This window comes from Myodes glareolus, chromosome 6, assembly GCF_982192425.1.
Source record: "Myodes glareolus chromosome 6, mMyoGla1.1, whole genome shotgun sequence".
NCBI classification, from domain to species: domain Eukaryota; kingdom Metazoa; phylum Chordata; class Mammalia; order Rodentia; family Cricetidae; genus Myodes; species Myodes glareolus.
This window is the reverse complement of record NC_142031.1, coordinates 19,806,353-19,828,736: the sequence shown is the minus strand read 5'-3', so window position 1 is coordinate 19,828,736 and position 22,384 is coordinate 19,806,353. Positions and strand designations below refer to the sequence as shown.

The 22,384-nt window shown below is 55.5% G+C and overlaps 1 protein-coding gene across 2 annotated transcripts in view; it reads left to right on the top strand.

Moving 5' to 3' along the window:
* The window catches only part of Runx3 (RUNX family transcription factor 3), a 58,899-nt gene extending 38,579 nt beyond the window's left edge, over positions 1-20,320 (top strand). Inside the window, exons 4-6 of one of the 2 annotated variants that reach the window (XM_087907033.1) lie at positions 5,179-5,283; positions 13,436-13,585; positions 17,793-20,320. In XM_087907033.1, coding sequence (XP_087763159.1) covers positions 5,179-5,283; positions 13,436-13,585; positions 17,793-18,325 — 788 coding nt within the window. In that variant the 3' untranslated portion in view covers positions 18,326-20,320. The remainder of the gene's footprint in view (positions 1-5,178; positions 5,284-13,435; positions 13,586-17,792) is intronic. The other variant, XM_087907034.1, reaches the window with a different exon arrangement.
* Positions 20,321-22,384: the final 2,064 nt, after the last annotated feature.

Sequence of the window (22,384 nt, the reverse complement as noted above, 5' to 3'; positions counted from 1 at the left end):
CTAGATAAAAAGTTCTGTGCATTTTGGCTTTTTTTTTAATTCCTGATTTTGTCTGAATCCCAGAAAGGTCACTTTCCATAAAAGCCAGGCATGCACTAGCACCCTGCATGCATCGGCACCCTGGCACCCTCACCATGCTGCAGGTGTGGACCGTGGACCGAATGGGGAGCAAGCCAGACAGGACCCCCACAAGCTGCAGCCCCCCTCCCTGCCCTAAATGCTTTGTAATCTGCACTTTAGCTTCCTTCAGGGGCCGTTCAGACAGTCTCTGCCACTCCACAGCTGCGAGAAAAGAAAATAAAAATCATTCGCGGCAGATACAGATTTGAATATGTAAATGCCCAGTGAGACCACTTAAACTTGGGTAGTTCATCCTTCAAAGAAGCCCCTGACATGGGGGTGACAGGACTCAAAGTGTGACCGTGGCCTAGCTGTCAGCCTGTGCCAGGACTTGCTGAAGATGGGAAGATTCTCTGTACAGTGTTTTGTTTTGTTTTGCTTTTGCGGGGAGGGGGGGTGTTGTTTTGTGTTTGCTAGGTATCAAAGCCTGACTCTAACTTGTGCCAGCTAAATGATCTTACACTGAGCCCCATCCACAGTCCCCAGATAAAAACAAAACAAGACCCCATCCTCTGAAAAATTCAGTAGTTATTAAAAGAATCCCCAAATTTGCTTTAATTTAGGTAAAACTGACGTAGGTTCATGGCTCAGGGAGTAGGTTTTTTTTTAACACATTTTTTTTCCTTCCTAGGAAAAATTAATTCTTTGTGGTCCTATACAGTACTGGGCTTGTGTGTGCTCACACACGCACACACGCACACACACACACACACACACACACACACACACACACACACACACTTACTCACTCACCAGTCCACATGTACACGAACTCTAGTGTACAGGCGTCCACCTCTAGGACTGGTGCCCTCTTAGCCCATCGCCATGGCCAGTCCCCAGCTTGTCTTCTAGGAGGCAAAGTAACCACTGGCCTAGGGACCTGTCATTGACTGGCTAAGAAGCAGCCTAGGAATGATGAGTAGGTGCAGGCTGATGGGACCAGTAGACGAGGTGGTGTCTCGCGGAAGCTGAGAGGCTGCAGAGCTGAGGCGCGGTCCCCAGAGTCCAGGCAGCTCCTGTGGGCGGAGTTTGTCCCACTCGTGCTTCCTGACCCACTTGCAATGGTTGATTGTGAGGGCTGCAGAAAGCGACGCGTGTTTCATGCACCCGGAACAGTCCAGCCGTCGTCTGCTCTCCAGCTAGGGCCAGCTCTCCAGTTCCTGGACTGCAAATCCTGGCCTTGTGGCCTGGCCCCATTGCGTGGTTACTGGGCTCCTGCACAGCCACCCACCTCCTCCATCTTCCTCTCAGCTTCCTGTTCCGAAAGAGAGATGCTCGCACCGCACCGAGCACCACCAGGGGGAGAATTGGGTTCTGGGGGCAGCTGGCCCCACCCATGCTTCTCGAGGTTTCTCAGGCTCCTAGACCCCAACCCGATGTCCTGATTCCCTTTCCTCTCTGTGGGTAGCTGAGAAGGCAAGGAACTAACTGTTGAGGTCTGTTGGTGACCTCAGGGGTGGCCTGTGGTTTGCTCCCTGCGGGCAGGACGGGAGGGGAGTGGCGGGTGTTTGCGGGGCAAGGAGTGGGAGGTGGGGGAGTGGGGGTGGAGCAGCTGCAGCAGATTCTGGGTCCCGCTTGGATACTGTGCGAGCTGACTGACCATGGCCCCTCTGTGAGCCTTCAGTCTTTGCATCTGGGAAACTGCTGCATTTAAAATAGTTAATGCAGTCTCTACCACACACCTGGTGGTGTGCTGGGGACTGGGGGCAATAGTGTAACACTTCTGGTTACCGTGAGCTTAGCACTTAGGAGAGGGAGAAGCAGTAGGCTCGAACATGGATCCTGAAGGGAACTTTGCAAGGGTTACCTCAGTCGGGGTTTCAGGGCAGGAGGTGCATGGGGCTACAGAGGGGAATAGCTGTTAGGGAGGGGGTCGCGGTGCGTTGCCACTCTGTGGAACAGATTCCATAGTAAGTTCTAGGCACGGGTCTGATGATGACCATAATACTGACTTTATGATGAGCGGGGGGGGGGGGGTGTTCGGAAAAATCTGTAAGGACTGTCGCGTGATCTCTGAATGTCTGTGTAGCTTGTTGGTGGCAAGGTCAAGGTACCGCTCATTAAACTTGTGTGGCTTGTGGCTTGCACTCTGGCTTGAGAGAGGCTCTTCCAGTTAGGGGTTGGGGACAATACTATTGCAAATTTTCTATCCCAGATCCCTGGCCCGATCTATGCTAAGAAGGGTCAACCACAAAGGCCAAACTGAAAATGTCCACTTTGTTTGTTTGGGGTTTTGGGCCCTGGGGATGGAACTCAGGGCCTGAAGCATTCTAGACAAACCTTCTACCACCGAGTCACACCCCCTGGCCTCTGAAATGTCACCTTTAAATAAAGTGGCCAGGGAAAGCCCTCGTTGAGAAGGTGACTCTCCAATACAGATTTAATCCTCTGAGTCAGGAGTCCTGGCAACTAGGGCTCCAGGTATCAGCCCACCCCACCTTCACTGTGACCCCAGAAGCAATGAGGTCAAAGAGCCAGACAGACCTGCTTCCCCTTAGTACCCCCTTGGTTGGGAAGAGGAGTTTAGGAGAGAAATGGCAGAGAGAGGAGTGTCCCCCAGGCAAGTGGAAAGGAATCTGTGGCCACCTGCCCCGGGTTTCCCTAGACTGCAGTTTCTCTTTCCAGAAAAGAAGCAAATGGCTTCTGACCTGAGGGTGAGAGCCAAGCTGGCTTTCCTAATCAAACATCCAAGGATGGATGCTTTGGCGTTTGCTTCCTGACCTCTGCTGCTGGCCTGGGGACCCTCTTCCAGTGAGGGAGCCATTTCTCAGGGTGCTCCGGCTGTATTCTCCCGAATCCCAGAAGCACTTGGGTTCGGAGGCTCAGCTGGCTGGCCTGCCTGCCTTAGCCGTGCTCAGGCGTCTCCTGTTTCCAGGGCTAGAATTTTCCCTTGAGCAAAGAGAGCATTAAGATGGCTTCTGTCCTCTTGCACAGCAGGGCTGTGGAAACTAACCCACTCCTTAGGGCACCATTAGCGAGACCTGTCTCCAGCAGGCCGCTGGGGGCCACTGGGGGGCCACTCCGAAGAAGCACAAATGCCTGGACTTGGGCTGCCCACGGGGAGTTCCCGAGCTTCTAACTCGGGTTGACAGTTAGATCCAGAGAAGCAAAGCAGGTCAAGGGGAAGTCGGGCTTGGGTATCTGTGGAGTTCCCCCCACTTCACCCCAGTCTCATCTTAAACAGTAACGGTGCTGGCCTAGACCTTGGAGAGACACGCAAAGGCACAAAGCTCTGGACACAGCCCAGTATACGAAGTGGCAGAATGACTAAGTTGCTTTAAAAAAAAAATAGGCTTGCCCTTTGACACCCCCTCACCTTAGACCTTGCGGTGGGCCGGACAGAGCCTTCATGGCAGAATACCTTGCAAATACACCTTCATCTGTTTCCTGCCTGGGAAGACCTGTCTAACACCGAGAAAGAGAACGCAGGGTGAGAACGGGCTGAATCTAGAAATCGGAGTGTGGTGGCCATCACCCAGACAGTCCATAGCTATGGACAACCGTCAGATGGAGGGGCTGTCAAAGGTCCTCAGGCCCCAGTGGGAAAGTCTCAAGAGTAGGAGGCGGTGATGTGTGCCAGATTCTGGTGATGGATAGTGGCCAGAGACAAAGTTTCAGTCTCAGTAATAAAGGAAAGGCCAACAAAATCGAGAGCAATTCGAGATCTTCCATCACGATAGACACGAGCCAGTGGCACTTGGGTGACGTATGGCCTCACATCACTCATGATGAGGTATGTGTCCCCAGAGAGCCAAGATTGGTCCCCACAGCTCACCCCCTGAAGTGGTGTACTCGCTCAACACTTCTTGCGACTCTCTGGGAAGAAGGCAGAGATGCTGACAGAGATTTTGACACATGGAAGGTCACTTCCATTTTATTTTAAATGGTAAAGATTAAAAAAAAACAGAAAAGTATTATTTTAAAAGATTTTTCCCCTCTCAGGAATTTTGAATGGAGACGTTGGAGCCAAATGTCTATCTAAAAATAGAACAGGGTTCTGGAAATAACAGTTATGTCTACAGCTCTCAGGTCGGTCCTCCTGGAGCTCTGGCTGCACACAGCAGCGAGAAATGAACAACGACATCAGGAGGTGAACCAATCAGAGCAGAGACTTCCACCAGGGGAATAGTTAGCAGCCATTAAAAATTGAAGTTTATGGGGAACTTGTAATGCTGTCGCAGGGGAAGAAAACAAGACAGGGCTGGAGAGATTGCTCAGCAGTTAGAGCACTGGCTGGTCTTGCAGAGGACCTGGGTTCAATTCCCAGCACCTACGTGATGGTTCACGACAGTCCATAAATATGGTTCCCAGAGATCTGATACCCTGTTCTGGCCTCTGTGAGTGCATATACATACATACATGCAGGCAGGCAAAACACTCAGACAAATAAAATAAACAATTTTTAATTAAAAAAAAAACAAGATAGGTCCCAGTACAGTGCTTAGGAGGCAGATACAGGAGGATCTTTGTGAGTTAGAGGCCAGCCTGCTCTACACATCGAGCTCCAAGACAGCCAGAGTTACATAAAGAAACCCTGCCTCAAAAACAAACAAACAAAAGATAAAAAGGAAAAAAAAAAAGCTATCGATTTTAGTGCCACAGCAACTGTGTAAATATGCGTGCCCACACCCAGGGGGTGGAAGAGAAAACCCCAAATGATGCTGGCGGTTATCTCCGCTAGTGGAACTGGGGGCGGGGTTTCTTCTTCTCTTTCAAATATGTTTTGTGTTCTCATCTTTTTCTATAAAGATCACTAATTCTTTTCAGGGAAACACACACACCCGTTTGTGATTTTTACCTCAAAATGATATGAGTCCCTAAACAGAAAGATTATCAAAAAATATAGTCACACAGAAGGGAGAGAAGCCAGGAGGGCGGTGTATGGTAGGACACGGGGGCCACACCTCCTGAGGCCTGAAATGACAGGCCCACAGCTTGAACTGTGCTCTCCCTTCCCTCTCTTCGTGCCAAGTCAGGGACTGTGGCAGCAGAATGCAGGTGGGAGTCTGGGGGGCAGCGAACGTGTCTGGCCTCAAACTCCTACCTTGATTTTTCCAGGGAAAAGTTTCACGCTCACAATCACCGTGTTCACCAACCCTACCCAAGTGGCCACCTACCACCGAGCCATCAAGGTCACCGTGGATGGACCCCGGGAGCCCCGACGTAAGTGCCACCAAGCCCTGGCCAGGGCAAAGGGTCCAGGGGAGAAGGGCAGCAGGGGTTGGATTGGAACTTTGTGTCCCACTCAGAGCTGTCTTTAACTGGCTCAGCCCAGGCTCTGGAGGGTCAGCAAGGAGGCCAAGAGAGCAGAGCTCTCTAAGGACAGCCTGGAAGAGGGATGGAACAATGGGGGTGCATTTGGGATGGGGATTAGTTGACTCTGCACTGATGAGGGATATAGGGGAACAGCCACCAAGATTGAAGCTGGTCCCCTGTGACACCGTGAAGCCACCCCGCTTCTGAAACCGCTGGATCTTCAGGGCCCAGTCACACTGACTCTGGGATCCACTGAGACAAGAATAGGAGTGCTCTTGGAGTTTGCAGTATATACTGAGCCCCGACTGCATCCAGGGAGTCTCGGTCCATCAGAGTCGTGTCTGCAGCGGGAGGTGGAATTTGCAGTTTAGGGAGGTGGAATTTGCAGTTTCTTTAGGGGCTCCTCATGACACCAGAGACAAAGGGTGTCCCTGTGCCAGGGAGGTGGTGGCCCAGACCTGATGCTGGGTGTTCGTGGGGACCTTGACCTATGCCAGTGGGGTTCTGCTTCTGCCTCAGGCTTCCCCTCAGGCTGGTAGGGCTTGTAATAGAAGGGCAGGTCCTGGGACCTCTGCTTGGTGCCCAGGAGACTCAAACGAGTGTGGCTTGCATTCACATTGGTGAGTGCCATTCAAGCCTTGGAGGCAAGCTTGACTTCCCTCAGGTAGCTCTTGGGAGGGGCCCAGAAATGGACCAGTGACCTTCGGGAAGTCTCTTTGCCTCAGGGTCACCTCCTCCCATGCCCTTAACTGTAGGTCTTAGACAGGCCACTCCCAGCCTCGTTTTTCTTGTCTGAAGAATGGGTTTGCACAAATAGACTGTGTGGCCAGGAGGCAGGCACTGAGCACCTTCTCTGTTAAGGGAGCTAATCTACACTCCCCCTCCCAGCAAGCCTGCAGCTCAGTGGCGGTGTGTACATAGCAGAGGGCTTTGGAGCATAGAAAGGCTTCATGCTCCCCCGCCCCCATGTCTGGTCCTTCCCCTTGCACTCCTACCACCACCATTGGGAGCAGCAGGGTAGCAGGGTAGCTGCTGGAGCCTCGTTAAAGGGGCCATCGCTCTGTATACTCTCCCCAGAGTGGGCTCAGCATGAAGATGCAGCACTTAGGGCCACCAGTGGGTCTGGGAGTTAGGGGCAGGATGGAGAGGTCCCAAGTGTCCCCAGAGCCCCCCCTGTTCATCTGCTAGCCTAGTGCTTTCAGAGGCCTGTGGATGAGGATGTGGCTCAGCCTGCCCAGGGGTCCTGTGAGTCCTCTGCCTACCTTCTCCTGGTTCCCCAACTCCACACCTTAGCTGGCCCTTTCTGTAATAAAGTGGCTGGGAGGGGGACAAAATAGGAAGAGGTAGTTGGAGTCAGAGGCTGGGATTGCTGTGTGGCCTCGATTGCTGTGTGTACTATCCCTCTCTGGGCCTTCTTAATAGCTCCTTTTGCCACAGAGCAGAGGGGAGTGGCCATTCACCAGGATACCCCATCTTCGAGACATGCTTACTCCTGCCCATGGTCTACCTGACCCAGAAATCAGGTCTGCAATACCCAGCCTCTAGTCTCAATATGTTCATCCTTCCTCTATGCTGGACTCAGTTTCCCTATGTAGGAGAGGGAAGACCCCCACACAGACACACACACACAGCTGCTGGCCACCAAGTGATCCTCTTTCATAGCCCCCCTGCAGTCTTTGCATGAGCCAACCCTCTGCAACATTCCTCACCCTGGGGAGGTAGCACCACTGCCTAAGGTGACCACAGCATCTCCAGACTCTGAGTGGGCCCCCCCACCCCGAGGCCCAGGAGGCCCAGGTTGAGTGGGATTTACAGGGATTATGCAGTTCCTGACTTTTCAGTGTTGACCCACGGGAAATGTCACAACTCTCTGAGACCTGACCAGCCTCCTAACTCTCAGATTTCTGTACTTTCCCCCTGCTCAGCTGGCTCCGGGACCCCCGTGAGGTCAAAGCCTCTGTGGGTAGGTGGGGCTGGCCCCGAGTCCAGGAGTCTGCATCCCTGAGGCCCAGCTGTGGTTTCTGTGGCCAGGCCGTTCCCCTCTGGTGCCTTGCAGAGCGTGCCCAGCCTGCAGCCGGGTGGCCAGCTGGGGCTGAGGCTGGCTCAGTGGCTTCCTGCCTGTGTGGCCTCGGTTTGTGATGCATCCCTCTCAGTCACTGGGGACTGGTTCAAATGCAGGTTGCTGAACTGGATTCAGCATCGGGAATGGGAGGTGATGCAGGGCCTGACCATACTGGCGGTGACCACAGTTTGGGAACATCTAGCCTCATCTGCCAGGCTCAGCAGGTGCTGGTACCTACAGTGTGGGACCCAGCTTCCTCACCTTTCCAGAAGCTGCGGGCATGGCCTGGAAGTGTCTCTTCCCCTAAATGCACACAAAGCAACTCCCACAAATAGTTTCCCGGGCACCTGACATCCCTCCAGCACTGTTCCATGTGCAGGGGACACCACCCTGAACCCCACCTGCTCGTTCCCACCCTCCTGGGTCTCACATTCCAGAGAGAAGGGGAAACAGGTTTTACAGTGACCGTGGCCATGGCCAAATCTGTGGAGACTCTGCCTTCCTCTCCTGCACCCTCTTCCCCAACTCACGCCACTCCAGCTGCTGGTCTCTGCCAGGCGCACTCCTGCCTCAGGGCCTTTGCACAGCTGTTTCCATGCCAGAGTTGTGCCTGCACACCGGTCTGCACGGTCCACCGTGCCAGGGCTCTTTTCTTGTGCTTGTCAATCACTTGCCCCTGGCCCTGAGGATACCCACACAAACATTTAGTCAGTCAGGAATAAGCTAAGCAAATGGGGTGTTCATTTCAGCAAAGCTGAGAGGAGGCTGGAGTGGGCAGAGGGTGGGCAGTTGCAGGAGGCAGTAGGGGTGGGGGGAGTCTCCTGGTGAGGTCCAGTCCTGAAGGAAATGGACCAATAGTAGTGTGGCCTCTTAGGACCTGGTTTGGGCAGGGAGAATGACCCAGTGTCACACGTGGGCCTTGGAGAAGACTGAAGTGTGGTGTCACCCTGGGCTCCAGGTGTGGGGAAGCTGAGAGACAGCCACACCTGGTCATTCAGTACCCCCGGTCCCCCAGAGCCTGGGAGCACTCACTAAAGTCTGGCAGATCCTTGAGAACCCGCCCAGTGGAAGAGAAAGGGTTAACCTCAGACCTCCCAGCTCCCCTAATCAGGCCCAGGCCTGGAAGCCCCAGTTGCAGCCCTGGGCGGGAGCTACCTCCCTGCCACTGGCCCTCAGCCAGGCGGCTTCCCTGCCCCGCCACCGCTGGTTTTCATCTGCTCACAGGGGGCCAATTCACAGCAGACCACCCAGGTCCGGCACCCGCCTGCCATCCCAGCGGCTGATCCGAGTCCGGTGTAAATCTCCCCACAGGCCGCAGAGCAAGCTCGGCAGCAGGCGCACAGTGGCTGCTGTGTGTGGGGTTGCGGAGTAGCAGGCTGCAGGGCGGCTGTTGGGAAGCGCTGAGCCAGCGCAGGGCCTGGCGGCTGGGGCTCACCTTGTTCCCGGGCCCTGCCCGACTATGCCTCTCTCTGCATCCTACCTCCTGCCTCACTGAGGCCAGACATGGAGCTGGCCTCCTGCCAGCCGGAGCCCCCGCTCGCTCTCCTCTGTCAGAGGAGCTCTGTGGGCTAGGCAGCTCATTCCAGGTTTTCTATCACCTTGTGACCTTGGCCTGGTGCCTTCTCCTTTTCCACTGTGAAGCTGGGGGTGGGGTGGGGGCAAGGGAGCCTCCCAGAATGCTGTGGCCTTGAAGTTGTATGTGTGGTCCACCAGGCCTAGGAACCCCAGCCTCCTGCCCCACTGGCTGGAGGCTGGGGCTAACCCTGGCAGATCCACCAGGAATCTGGCAGGTGGAGGAACCCATGCTGGCCTGGTTGGGGACAGTAAGGGAGTCCCAGCTGGACTACACAGTGTGTCCCTGGGGAGTCTCCCAGTCCAGGGGCTTTGATCTGGGTCACCTGCCTGTGAGGTTGGCTAATGGCTTGGCTCTGTTGCATGGGAGTTGGTGACCTAGGAGTGGGAGTCAGGTCAAAGCAGGGCTGATGCCTCCCCTGAAGATCAGAGCCTTTGGGTGTGTTCTCAGACCCGACTTCCACCAAGGGTATAGGGAGGTTCTAAGCTTTCGTCCCCATTTTACAGAAGAAACCATGGAGGCCCAACATCAGCCAACTTCCCAGAGTCACCATTGGATGATGGCTGCCTACAGTGGGCCTGGGGCTACTGGCCCTGGGTTGGGCTAGCTGAGATCTGTCCTCCCACAGACAGGGTCCTGGGCTCTCACTGTGATTCAAAGACCCCAGCAGCAGGCTGACAGGCAGTGAAAGCCAGACCCACAAGTCAGGGGGCCCTTCCCCCAGTACCCTCCTCCCCATGAGGACTCTACTTTCACCACGCCTGTCTACCTACCCCTAGGGTAGGATGACAACCACTTTACAGATGTGGAAACTGAGGCCCCGAGGAAAGCAACTTGGGGCTGCGGTAGCTGAGACTGGCAGTCAACCCTGAGTTTCAAAACAAGGCAGAACCCATCAGGGCTCCACTGAGACCTAGTTAGGATTTTTGTTGCTGTAATGTAACATCCCAGCCACAAGCAAGGGGTTACAGGTGATGTCATCTTCCAGCTCCCAGGTCACACTTCCTCACTGAGGGAAGTCAGGGCAGGAATTCAGCACAGGAACCTGAAAGCAGGAGCTGACTCAGAGGGCGGCGGAGGAGCGCTGCTTCCTGGCTTGTTCCTCGGTGATGGAAGATGACGGAAACCCGTTCCTCCCCAAGCTGCTTTTGGTCTTAGTGTTTTATCTCAGAAACAGAAAAGTAACCAAGACACCTGTCACGTCCCTCTGCTCATGTCCCTCCCCACAGAGTGCAGTCTGGGCTGGGTCCTAACACCATGTCACACCCTGAGTGTCACAGCCTTGCCCCTTCCTGAGATGGGCTCCGGGGATAAGAGGTGACCAGTTGTCTCCTGTGAGCTGTCTGCCTGTCAGTGACTCTTCCCAGCCTTCCGTTCCCCACCTGCACAGTGGGGGCATGCCTCCTAAGCCTGCTGTGGAGAAAGCTCCCTGGGCCCAACAGGCTCCAATTTCTTCTGCTCTTAACTGTTACGGGGCTGTTCACAGGGCTCTTAGGTTGAACCCAAAGGGTAGGGAGCCTTTCCAGTAGAGGCTGTCATGCACTCAGGATAGAGGGTATGAGAGAGGACAAGCTAGTAGCAGCAGGAGGCCAGAGCTGTTCAGGGGCTGCCTCTCTTTCTACTGGCAGCTTGAAGCCAGTATGACCAATGCTAACTTCTTGCTTTTTTAAGTTAGTAACTCTGCAAAGGAAGGGACTTAGGTGAACAGGCTGTGCCGTGGGTGTCGGGGGAGACAGTGACTGAGGCACCGAAGGGCAAGACCCAGGTGACTGAGGGAACCAGACAGCTCCATGCTCCCACTGTGGGAAAAGGAATGAAAGGGTTTTTCTGTGGTCCTCCTCTCCGGGCACAGGCCAGGCACTTCCGTTCAGTTCTGTTCCCAGCATGAGGGCCTCAGCCTCACGGCTCTGAGACTTTCTGGCGCCCTAGCCACGTGGGGTCACCAGGCTCCCCTCTGCCTCTTCCCTGGCAGTGGCTTTAGTACTGCGCAGCCCCAGGAAGCAGTCCTGTACCATCCTGTCTTCCAGGGAGCTTTCCCTGGGCAAGCCACTGGGTCCCAGCCGGCTGTGAAGCCTCAGTGTCCCCACTGACCCGTGGGAGCTCCAAGGGGAAATAGTAGAGAAGGAACAAGGGGTCTTGAGTTAGGGAACTGGGCTGTCTTCTGGTTACCACCCTGGCCTCAGTGTCCTGCTGTGCCACCGGCCTTCCCGTGGTCACTGTGATAGCGACACTGTAGCCCACGGGGAGGGAGGTGTGATGGGTGAGGCACCTGTTTAGGTCCATCCTTGAACCCAGACTGTCCCCAAGCCCCCTCTCCTTCCGCTGGTCACAGGAACAACTGCAGACACACAGTACACTGTGACTCAGAACCAGGGACCTCTGCTCACCAATGACGACAATGGCAGGCCTGAGGTTTTGCACTAGCATTTGTGTGGCCCCATTGGCTGCCTTGGAGCTTGTGGTTGACTGACACTCCCATTTTATCGCACCCAAGCTGCCATCTGGCCAACCCACAACCTCCCATCTATCCGGTGGGCTTCCTGCCTGTTGAGATGTCTTGGAATTCAGTGTCCCCAACTCATCCTCACATCCCTGCCATCTCCAATAGCCTCAGAGCTGGGTTTGGGCACTTCTACTGAGCAAGAAACCACATCGTGGCACCATGATGCCAGTCGGTCGTCCTCAGTGAGTCAGGAGCCTTCTGTCCAGTCTGCAGCCACCCACCTGTCTCATCACAGGCTTGCCCAGGCCCCCAAGTCCCCAGGCCCTCAGGGCACGCTCTCCTCTTCATTTCCTAGAGCCTTGGGATTGCGACACCTGCTGCCAAGTGTCCCGCTGGCCTCGGCTGGCGGCTGGCGCTTTATGAGAGGACAGCAGGGTTCCCTGGCTATGGCGGCCTGGACCCCCTGCTCAGGTCCTGAGGCTCTCCCGAGTCCAGTTGGACCTGTGGCAGGCATGTGTGGGAGCGCTGAGATCCATGAGACCCAGCACCTTTATGCTTCACTTTCAAAGTCAGGAATCAGGTTCTTTTCACAGCTTCCTCAGGTCCCTCATCCCAGCAGGGGTCATCAGTCATTGCCAAAGCCCTGGACTCACTTGTCCAGCCTCAGGTAGAACATTGAAAGGCCCTATCGCACCACTCAGCTTTATGTCAATCAAGAAAAGTCCTTGTCAGTCCAGACACAAAGATTCAGGTAAACTTCTCATGATAAACACCCTTCTTCTTACAATTTCATAGCTTAGGAAACCCCGCCATGTCACCGTGTGACCTCAGACAAGCCTCCACACCTCTGAGCCATAGTCCCCATTTGTACAGAGAAAGCCTGGGAGACAGAATGAGCTAGTGAGTGGACAGTAGGCAGAGATGCCTGACAGGAGAAGAGCATCCAGTGATGTGGCTTCTTCTTGTCATATTCACGAGCTCTCTAGAGTGGCAGGGAGGACATTCGGAGAGGCTGGTCACGGTCCTCTCTTCATAGATGAGGAAAGTGAGCTCCCAGGGCTATCACTCTAAGAGAAAGCGATAGAATAACACACCCAGGCTGAGAACATTCTAGAAAGTTCCAAGGGAGTCTTTCTCCTCCATTTTCCCAAGCACATAACCCCCAAAAAAGGCTGAGAAGAGAAATTTGAGAGTTGGTGAGAACAGACGCTTGCTATCAAGGGGCCTCGGGGGCCGGGGCTCACCTGACATTTTTATTTTAGGAACTCAGTGTGTTGTTTGAGAAAGGAAAGATGGGTGACTGACAAGTGTGTGGCACTAGGTGTCACCCCCAGATGTCCCTCAGCCATCGACGGGTGCACAGCCAGCCAGTGGCTCTGCAGAGGTGGCAGGGAGGACTGGCCGTTTCCTAAACATGACACTCCACCAGATGCATCGGTCCCTTGGCCTTGTGTCTGGGCAGGGGCTGGAAGCCTGTGTACCCTCAATGACCATGCCCCGCCCTCCTTCCTGAGGCCCCAAGGGGAAGCAGGTTTGAGGGTGGTTAGGTCAGCCAGAACTAAGTGATCAGCACTCACTTCCATGACCTCATGGCCTCACAGGGGTGTGTAGTGTATGGGGATCTGCATGGTCGGGGTGAGGGGCGTATCGCACCTCCTCCTGACTCCTTGGCAATGCCTGCCCAAGCCATTCTTCTAGGCCTGTTGCTGCCTGGGTATTCTTTTCTGTCAGACCATGCTGGGGAGGATTAGGTAGTTCAGAGCTTACCACCACAGCATGCTGGCCCAGTCAGAGCTCCTGGGAGTGATGTAAAAATAACCATTCTGAGGTGAGATCAGACAGCCTGAGGAGGCACGTAGCCCCAGTCTCTGTTTTGTTCAGAAAATCAGAGAGTTCCATAGAGGCCCAAATTAGACTCCAGGGAGAACTTCCCAACAGGGCACGGTGTTGCAGTGTCTAATGGGCTCGCCATGCTCCACAGGGCACCGGCAGAAGATAGAAGATCAGACCAAGGCCTTCCCCGACCGCTTCGGAGACCTGCGCATGCGTGTGACGCCCGGCACCCCCAGCCCCCGGAGCTCTCTCAACACCACGAGCCACTTCAGCAGTCAAGCCCAGACCCCAATCCAAGGTATGGTGCTCTGTGGGGATCAGGCCGAGCTGTGGAAAGGGAGCCAGGATGTGGTCCACTTACCCCTCGCGAAGTCCCTGGGGAAGATAGCTCCCCACTGTTTCTTGGTGGACAGCTGGGGCAGTTTGCAGTTTGTACCACCAGGTCGACTCGTGCACAGTGCCTGGCCCTGGGATGAGCATGAGATGAGGTGACCATTCCTCCCTCTGAAACTCTCTATTCCCTGGAGACATGAGGGTAATCCCATGGTGGGCATAGAGCCATAGCCACCGGGTCCCCACTTTGCACACACTCCCACTAACTCAATCTTCTCGTGGTGAGGGGAAATACCGTGGGGATATCTCATTTCCTTCTTCCCTTGAGACAGGGCTTCTTTGTATAGCCCTGGCTATCCAGAACTACCTCTGTAGACCAGACTGGCTTCGAACTCACAGAGATCCGTCTGCCTCTGCCTCCCGAGTGCTGGGATTAAAGGTGTGCACCACCATCACCCAGCAGGTTGGGGATATCACTTCCTGGCCCTGGGTGCTATTCACACCTGAAACTGTGGCATGAGGTGCCAGCACCGCCTCACCCGGTCTCTCCACCCCTAGACACGCGAATAGAGAACAGTAGGGCTGGGCTCTGTCCCCACGACCTAGCTGAGGCGGCTAGGCTGCAAGCAGATCTCCCTGAGATCTGTCAGCTCAAGGCAGGTGTTCGGCCAGCCCCGCGGCAGGCATTGGACTTCTGTTAGAAGTCAGAGAGAGGAGGTTAAATGTAGCTGGCTGGGGCAGACAGTAACAGATGTCAAGCCACCGAGGTCTGAGAGCTGGCTGCTGCCCTGTGCGGTACCTGTCCCTTCATCTTAACCAGCGTTGGCTCAGGGTCAATGTGGCAGATGGGTGAATTGAAACTAAAGAGGATTGGTGCCACCCTTGGGCCATGTAGCCTTCTGGTGACTTAAGTTCAATGTCTCCTGTGGCCTGTCCCTAGGTTAGGACTTCTGAGGCCTGAGAAGGGATTGGACATGATGGCCAGAGTAGGCTGCATGCTGGCTCCTCTCTGCCCTACCTTATGCCCTTCTCCACGTTGGTCTTTCCATGAGGACATTAACCCCGTGTCCTAGGCATGAGATAGTATCAGGGGCATGGCACCATCCCTCGGTGTGCCAGGAAGCTGACTCAAGGTAAGGAAAGGCCTTACCCCCAGCTTGCCGAAGCCCATGGACTTGTGACTTTGAGATTCAGCTCTTGAGCCCTGGGCCTTTGAGGTTCATTTCTGACCTCAGTAAGTGCCCTGCATCTACCCCATGCCCAGCCCTGTCCAGGCGCTTGTCCTTGCCCCAACTCCACAGGCCAGCACCTACAGAATCTGGCCTGAAAGAGATGGATGGAGTCCAGCCAGGAACACCCCGAGTCCAATAGTGCTGGACAGTGCCTCCTGTCCACCAGTTCCTGTGAGGGACGAGCACATGGTTGCCCTGCCACAGGGAGAGGGTATGGTCTTTGGACTCTGCTCCCTGGAGCCAGACTCAGCCTCTCAACAGCCCTGGGCCTCACCTAGCCAGTGTGGCAGGGATGGCCAGTCCTTCTCTTGCTGCATCCTGATATAGGACTCCTCAGCCCCATGTTAGCGCCAACTGGCCTGTTGGGGTTCAGGAGAGGGTCCCGGATACCCACCGCAGGAAAGAAGCATGGACTTCATTATCAGGTCCACCTGAGCAGCTCCAGCTCCGCGTTGCCTTGGCTGTGTGATCTTAGGCCAGTCACCTGACTTCTCTGAGCCTCAGTCTGCCCATCCATAAAGTGAAAAGTGGTCTCCATCAGAGCTGCTTTGGCAGGCTCAGGTATGAAGAGTCACAGTTTCTGGGCCTCCGTCCTGGTGGGACCAAGTCCCAGAAATCCTCCAGAATACCTCACCACTTTCCTTGGTGCTGGTTAATCGCTTTGACCCTAGCTTTGGTTACTGCAGGCAATGCCAAGATGGGGGGGTGGGGGTGGGGAGGGCTTGCCGCAGACGCCCACAATGGGGGCTTCTCACGGCTCAAAGGGCTCATTCAGCTGCACGCAGCAGCTGGGGCAATTTGGAGAAAAATGAACCTTTCCTCCCGCTGCTGGGTTGGCTGTCTGACAGTGGTCCCGGCAGCTCAGATTTCCGGGGGCTGTGAGGCTGAGGCTGAGGATCTGAGGGGGGACCTAGGGCAGGTACTTCCCCACCACTCTGGAGGAGAAGCGGGAGCAACAAGGAGAGAGGAAGGAGGGGTCAGTGGCCTCTCCGCGCATCCCAGTCCCTCTGCTGCAGGGCCGCGTCCCACTGCCCCATCACGAGTCTTGTTCGGTCTGCTTGGAGAAGTGAGGTCCCTGAGAGCAGGCGTCAGTGTGTGGAGTCCTGTCGTCTTAGAATGTCCCCTCCACGAGACTCCTGCGTGTAGACGGGCATCAGGCACCTCGACCTCCCAGACCTCAAGGCAGACTAAGCAGCCAGAGAGCCCTCGGTTTTCACGTCAGAAAGCCTCAGCTGCCTGACCCTTGTCCAGTCTCCCCACCTGGAGCCAGGGGCAGCCCTCTGTGGTGCTCCACAGCCAGAGACGCTGATGCACGGAGACCCAAGGGGTAGCAGATACCTGAGGTCACCTAACGCCTTTGGCAGAACCCAGGAAGCAGGAGCCCTTGAGCCTGCATCCCCAGACACAGCTGCTCATGGCCAGGGGGTCCACCCAGAGTGGGCACAAATCCTGCTGGCCCGGAGATAGGCCTCCCCTGGTCTTCCATCCATGATGGAGGAGACAACAGGCTGAGGCTTGGCAGGCCAAGGTTCTGGGGACTGTTCCCTGTCAGGGTATGAGGAGGGTCCCAGGTCAGGGTTTCACTTTATAGGGGACCTAAGCCAGCCACTCTGGGTACCCACAGCAAGAGGTGTGATGGCGGCTGCCTCAGTCAGAAAGAGCAGCACGGGCTGCCGGACCTGGCTCAGTTCTCAGCGTTTTAAGTGGATTAACAAATTTGATCCAGGTCCTAAGGAAATTGATGCGCGAAGAGGTTAAGTGATTTGACAGAGGACACACAGGGAATGAGAATCAAAGCCAGGAAGAGTGAATGGCTCCAGAGGCCCTATGGAAAGACCTGCTGCCTCCACAAAGAGGCAGTGCCCAGCAGGCAATGTTGGGGCTCAGGACAGTGCGCTGTGTGATCCGCATGCCTCTCCCTTGCTGGGTCCCTGTTTTCCCACCAATGGCATTAGGTTTGTTCCCAAAACCCACGGGAATGCTGGGATCGGGGACCCGTGATTATAGATGTAGGTAGACAGTTGCCACATCCCCTCTGAGAACCCACTGAGAAATCCAGACCCCTGGCATTGCTGTGCGGGCTCATACCACATACTAACTAGACTGGGGTCAGGACCTGCAAGTGTTTCTCTTTGCAATGGAGGTGGTGAGGGTTTCATGCTTGTAGTTGTGTGACTAACAGGTAGCTTCAGCCCGCAGGGCAGCCTTAGAAGACATAGGCTCAGGAAGTGGGGGTGAGGACCAGCAGAGCCCGCCCCTCCAGCCAGGACCCCAGTCTACAGGTGTGCCCATTCAGAAGGCACGGGGAAGCCTGTGTGCTGCCGCCCAGTCTCTGTTACTTAGCCCATGGTTTCTCCCAAGATCAGAAGTGACATGGCTGTCTCACTGTCCTGCTGAGAGCTGTCCTGACCTTTATCTGATGCCTTGACCCTCTTGACTGTGTAGTTTACAGGCAGGAGCTGTTGTTTATCATGCATACATGCATACACGCATGCATGCGCGTGCACACACACACACATACACATACCGTAGCCCCAACGGAGAAGAGACCTTCTGGAGCATTCCAGTACTTTCTGTGCATGAGGGGGACAATCAGCCTTCCTCTGTCTCTGCCTTAGTTTCCTCCTCTTCCAGCTTCCTGTCTGCTGGGTCCCTGAAGACCCTATTCACATTCTTGGTCTTGCCAGCTCTCCAGATTGAGCTTGTGGGGAGCCCTATCTAGTGCGCGTCCTAGCAGGCTGGTAAGGACACATAGGACGAAGAAGGGCTGTCCCCTTTGTCCCCTCTGCTTTGGCCTTGAATTCCCAGAGCAGGGCCCTGTACAACCCAGGCCAGGCAAAGGAAAGGGTCCCCAGGAGGGTCACCCCACAGTGGCAGAGGACCCACGGTGATCCTGGCCTGCACTCTTGACCGTCCCCCCCCCCCCTTTGCTGTTCCCAGGCTCCTCAGACCTGAACCCCTTCTCGGACCCACGCCAGTTTGACCGCTCATTCTCTACGCTGCAAAGCCTCACAGAGAGCCGCTTCCCGGACCCTAGGATGCACTACCCCGGCGCCATGTCTGCTGCCTTCCCCTACAGCGCCACGCCGTCGGGCACCAGCCTGGGAAGCCTGAGCGTGGCGGGCATGCCGGCCAGCAGCCGCTTCCACCACACCTACCTCCCACCGCCCTACCCCGGGGCCCCGCAGAGCCAGAGCGGGCCCTTCCAGGCCAACCCCGCGCCCTACCACCTCTTTTACGGCGCCTCCTCCGGCTCCTACCAGTTTTCCATGGCGGCTGCGGGCGGTGGCGAGCGCTCTCCCACCCGCATGCTGACCTCCTGCCCCAGCGGCGCCTCGGTGTCCGCGGGCAACCTCATGAACCCCAGCCTGGGCCAGGCTGATGGCGTGGAGGCCGACGGCAGCCACAGCAACTCGCCCACGGCCCTGAGCACGCCGGGCCGTATGGACGAGGCCGTGTGGCGGCCCTACTGAGCACCCTGGGGACTCGCGGGCCACCCGGACCTGCCCTCCAGCTCCAAGCTACAGGAAGAAACAGACTTTGGCCTGGTCCCTGGGGCCAGAGCTAGCAATGGCTCCCAGAGCTCTGTCCAGCAACAAGTTTGAACAGAGAATGTGGGGACCTCCCCCAGGACACTGCCCCAGCCCAGACCCACCTCTGTTGTCTCCAGCCATGCCTAGGATTATCTCCTGAGCCAGAGGCTACCCCTGCCCTTGAGGAAGGAGGCCTTTGCTGGCAAGAGAAGCCCAGGCTCAGAGATATCCAAACTTCCTCTCTCTCACCCTGCACCCGGGGACCAGCCCTCACTCTGCATCCGTACCCATCAAGTCAACTGGAAACCCCAACCCCTGAGATGAAGGACCCAGGACACACCCACACCAATCTCAGACTTGACTTCCCCATTACCCTAGGCAAGCGATCCTTGGCCAGTTCTAGCTTCCCCAAAGAGATCAGTCTCCAGAGTAGACTCATCGCTGATGGCAGGTCCCTAAAGTGAGGATGGGCTCAACACCTCCAAGCACATTCCAACCTGAAGGGACAGCTTGGTTCTCAGGGGCAGAGAGGTCCTGGCAGAAAGGCTTACCGTGGGAAGCAATGGGATGGCCAACATCCCTGCTCAGTAGGCTCCCTCGGTCCAGCCGAGCTGTGTCCCAGGCCTTGATTCCCAACCCTACATGTTTATACCTAGAAGAAAACAACCTAGAAGCCAAAGAAAAAGTGACTTGTCACACATTTTAAAACAAGGTCTGTGAGAGCTGAGGCTCTATGTATCTGAAAGCCCCGCCTCTACTGGTGTGATGGCAGCAGGATCCTGCCACTCTCGGACCCCACATTCCTCATAGGAGGGGACCAGGGGCTCCAGGAGACCTTTTGGGGTCTCTGCTGAGGTGTGCGGTGGCAGATCAGTGTCTGAGCAGAGGTCAGACGGGAAGGGAGGGCTTGGCCTAGGGCTTGGATCATAGGGACTGTGAGAGACTGTCAGTGGGCTAGGTTAGAAAGCTTTACCAGAGCTGGTCCACAAACTGAGTGAGCCACTTCCTGTGTGGCCTTGGAGCTCTCCTCTAAAAGGCTCCTTCGTGATGGTCTCTGTGGTAGGGCTTGGCCTTCCCCATGGCCCACACCTGTAAACACTCCTGCAGGTCAGAGGATCCTGATAATCCCCTGCAGACACCTCTTGTTTGTTACAGTTTCTTTTGTCCCACCCTGCTGGGGGGCGGGACCAAAACATTTTCTATCTCTTGGAAGTAGCAGAGTTAGCCTTCCAGCTCCTGCACCCAGAGGGGCCTCCTCACCTCTTCTCAGGAAGCAGCTATAGCCCATTGCCCTCCTACCCGCCTCACTACTGCTCCATGGTGTAGGCTGGCCCAGGCTACCAAGGAAGACACCTCCAGGGTCCTAGCACCCAACATTGTGCGAAACACCCCAGACAACGGCCCTTCCTGATATCCAGACGCAGGTGGAGATGGGAAAGCACAGACACACACACACACACACACACACACACACACACACACACACCATTACTTCTCTTTCCCATCTCCGACTAACAGTGACAGTGAGGGCTGGGTCTGTTGTTGGTCCTAGGTCAGTACAGGCAGTGGGGGCTGGTAAAGATGGGTCCTTACTCTCAAGGCTGCTTTAAAGTGCTACCTGAAAGCACTGGCTAGAAGCACAAGGAGGCTGAAGGGGTTGATACAATGTCACTGTGTGGGGGTAGGTGCTGATCCTTGGTGACATTGTTCCCCTGAAATACCCTACCTGCTGTGAGCAGGTCTTCCTGGAGGGGGCTCAAAGTCCAGGGGGAGGGGAGGGCCTGCTTTGCACTATAGGCTGCTTTGTGTGTCTTTTTTTCTTTTTTTTTTTTTTTAATGCACAATCTGCTTGTACAGTCAACTGCCCATCTTGGGTACTATTTAACTGTAAAATGAAAGTTGTATTTGTTACAATAATATAACAGATGCCTTGAAGGACCTGTGTGGGTCTTCTAGAGTTGCCATGGTGGGTGGGACTTCCTGCTCCTGGGCAAGAGACAGGGAATTATAGGACATGGCTGAGCTGGCTGTGTGGGAGATACCCCCGTGCTGGGAAGTCGTCCATCCAGCTCTATCGGGTTAGCTCCAGAGACCTGGCCCAAGGACCTCTGAAAGGCCACCTTCCTGGTTGGGCTAGCACCCCCAAACATCAGATAGGCCCTCAAGATTACACTAGCCCGTTTTCCCTCTGCTGGCCATATCAATCACAGAGACAGATGCTCCTCCACAGTCCTGTCTGACACAGATCAGATTTGAGGAGGGACAGGTTGAAGGAGCAGCCAGACACCCCGATGTGGAACCTTCCGGGTGGGTACCCTGGGACGGGTGTGGCAGAGGCCCCTCAGGAGTGATAAACTGTCTTAGGTGAAGACCTTTCCAGAGTGAGGGACTCTAGGAAATAGGGATCCCTTTGGGGAGCCCCTCTGAAGTAGAAGTGTCCCTCACCCCCGCCAGGGTAGGCTTGCTGAGACACAGGGCTGCAAAGCGGTCATTTGGAGATGAGGTAGCTGAGTAACCAAGAGCTGTCATGAGTTCCATGGCTCCCTGTAGCTGGTAGTTGCCAAGCTGAGACCACACCCTGAAAACGGGGGCTGTGGATGACAGTGGGAGCCGAGCCTGATAATCCCTTTTTACCCTTCCATTGGGGAGGTTCAGAACCCTGTCCCAGCCTGTGCCTGACCAGGTGGGACAGACAGACAGAGATTTTCGTAGGACAGACAAAGTTCTGTGGTTCCCACCTCAAACATCTAAGGTCCTGCCCTGTTGTGTTAGCCTGCCTAAGATCAGCCCCCAACAGGAAGTTCCTGTTTTCCTACCGAGCAGCACCTCTGCCCACAGAATCCTGGCCACCACTACCATAGAACCTGCTCCCCCCCCCCCCCGGGTACACCCTGAGTGGGACCCCAGCAGGACCTCTCCTTGGGTTAGAAGCAACATCTTCACAGTTCCACATTCTTTTAATTGGTTTATCTGAGGGTGGACCTGTAAGGCTGCCCCTATAACTTAAGAACAAAAGCCCTGACTTTATCTCCTGTCAACTGCACCCTGCATGTCAAAAGGTAGCAGACCAAGAGAGGAGAAGTCCTGGCCTAACCAGAGACAGGGCCCCCAGGAAGCCACGCAGTTACCTCTGTGGCCTGTGGGTGGCGGCAGGAGTGGCTCCCAGATAGCAGGGAGTCCCTCTCTACCCACCCCCAAACCCCTGCTTTGGAGGGAAATGTGGACCTACGTTTAGGAAGAACTCCTCAGCATCAGGAGAGTTGCTCTGGCCCTGCCCGGGTTTCCTCACCCGGCAGTGGTCGTGACAGTAGCAGCTTCCTGTCTCTGCCCTTCAGAGCCACTCTCCTGGTCACATGTCCATATGTTAGCACAGTTGCGGACCCTGAGCTCCCAGGTCCCACCGGGGAAGACAGGGACTGGAGGAGAATGGAATTCTGAGTAGGAAGGCTCCTCTGCTCAGCGGCCCCAGGCTGGAGAGCTTTCCAGAATCAAAGGATCTGGCACCGCCAGCCTGAAAGCCCCGAGGTCCTCCTGTCTCATCTGAAGAGTCAAGGAATCCGCTGACTTAATGATCTGTGACTGGCTTAGTGGCTGACTAAGAGGCAGTTCCCAGAAAGGACCCAAGCCTGTGACATCAGGCCTGAGATAGCCTAGACTCTTGTCCTGAGAAGTGCCCATCTTGTCTGGGCCACAGGAAAATAAGTCTGGGCTGCTGTGTGACATGGGGACAGGACCTGACACAGACCCTATCTGCCTCCCTTCTTAACCAGTACCCTTCCCTGCCCCAGACTGCCCGGCCACAAGCCACCAGACCCCCAGCACGGCCCCGGGAAAGGGCCGTTCTCCACCGCACCCCACATCCCAGCTAAGAGCACTTCAGTGGCTCCGTTCATCTCAGGGTCATAAATGAAACGAGCTGTCAGAAGAGCCGAGTGTAAGAACAAGCCTCTCTGGCAGGAACCCAGACCTCCCCTAACTCCTCCCCATGGGGGCTGTACA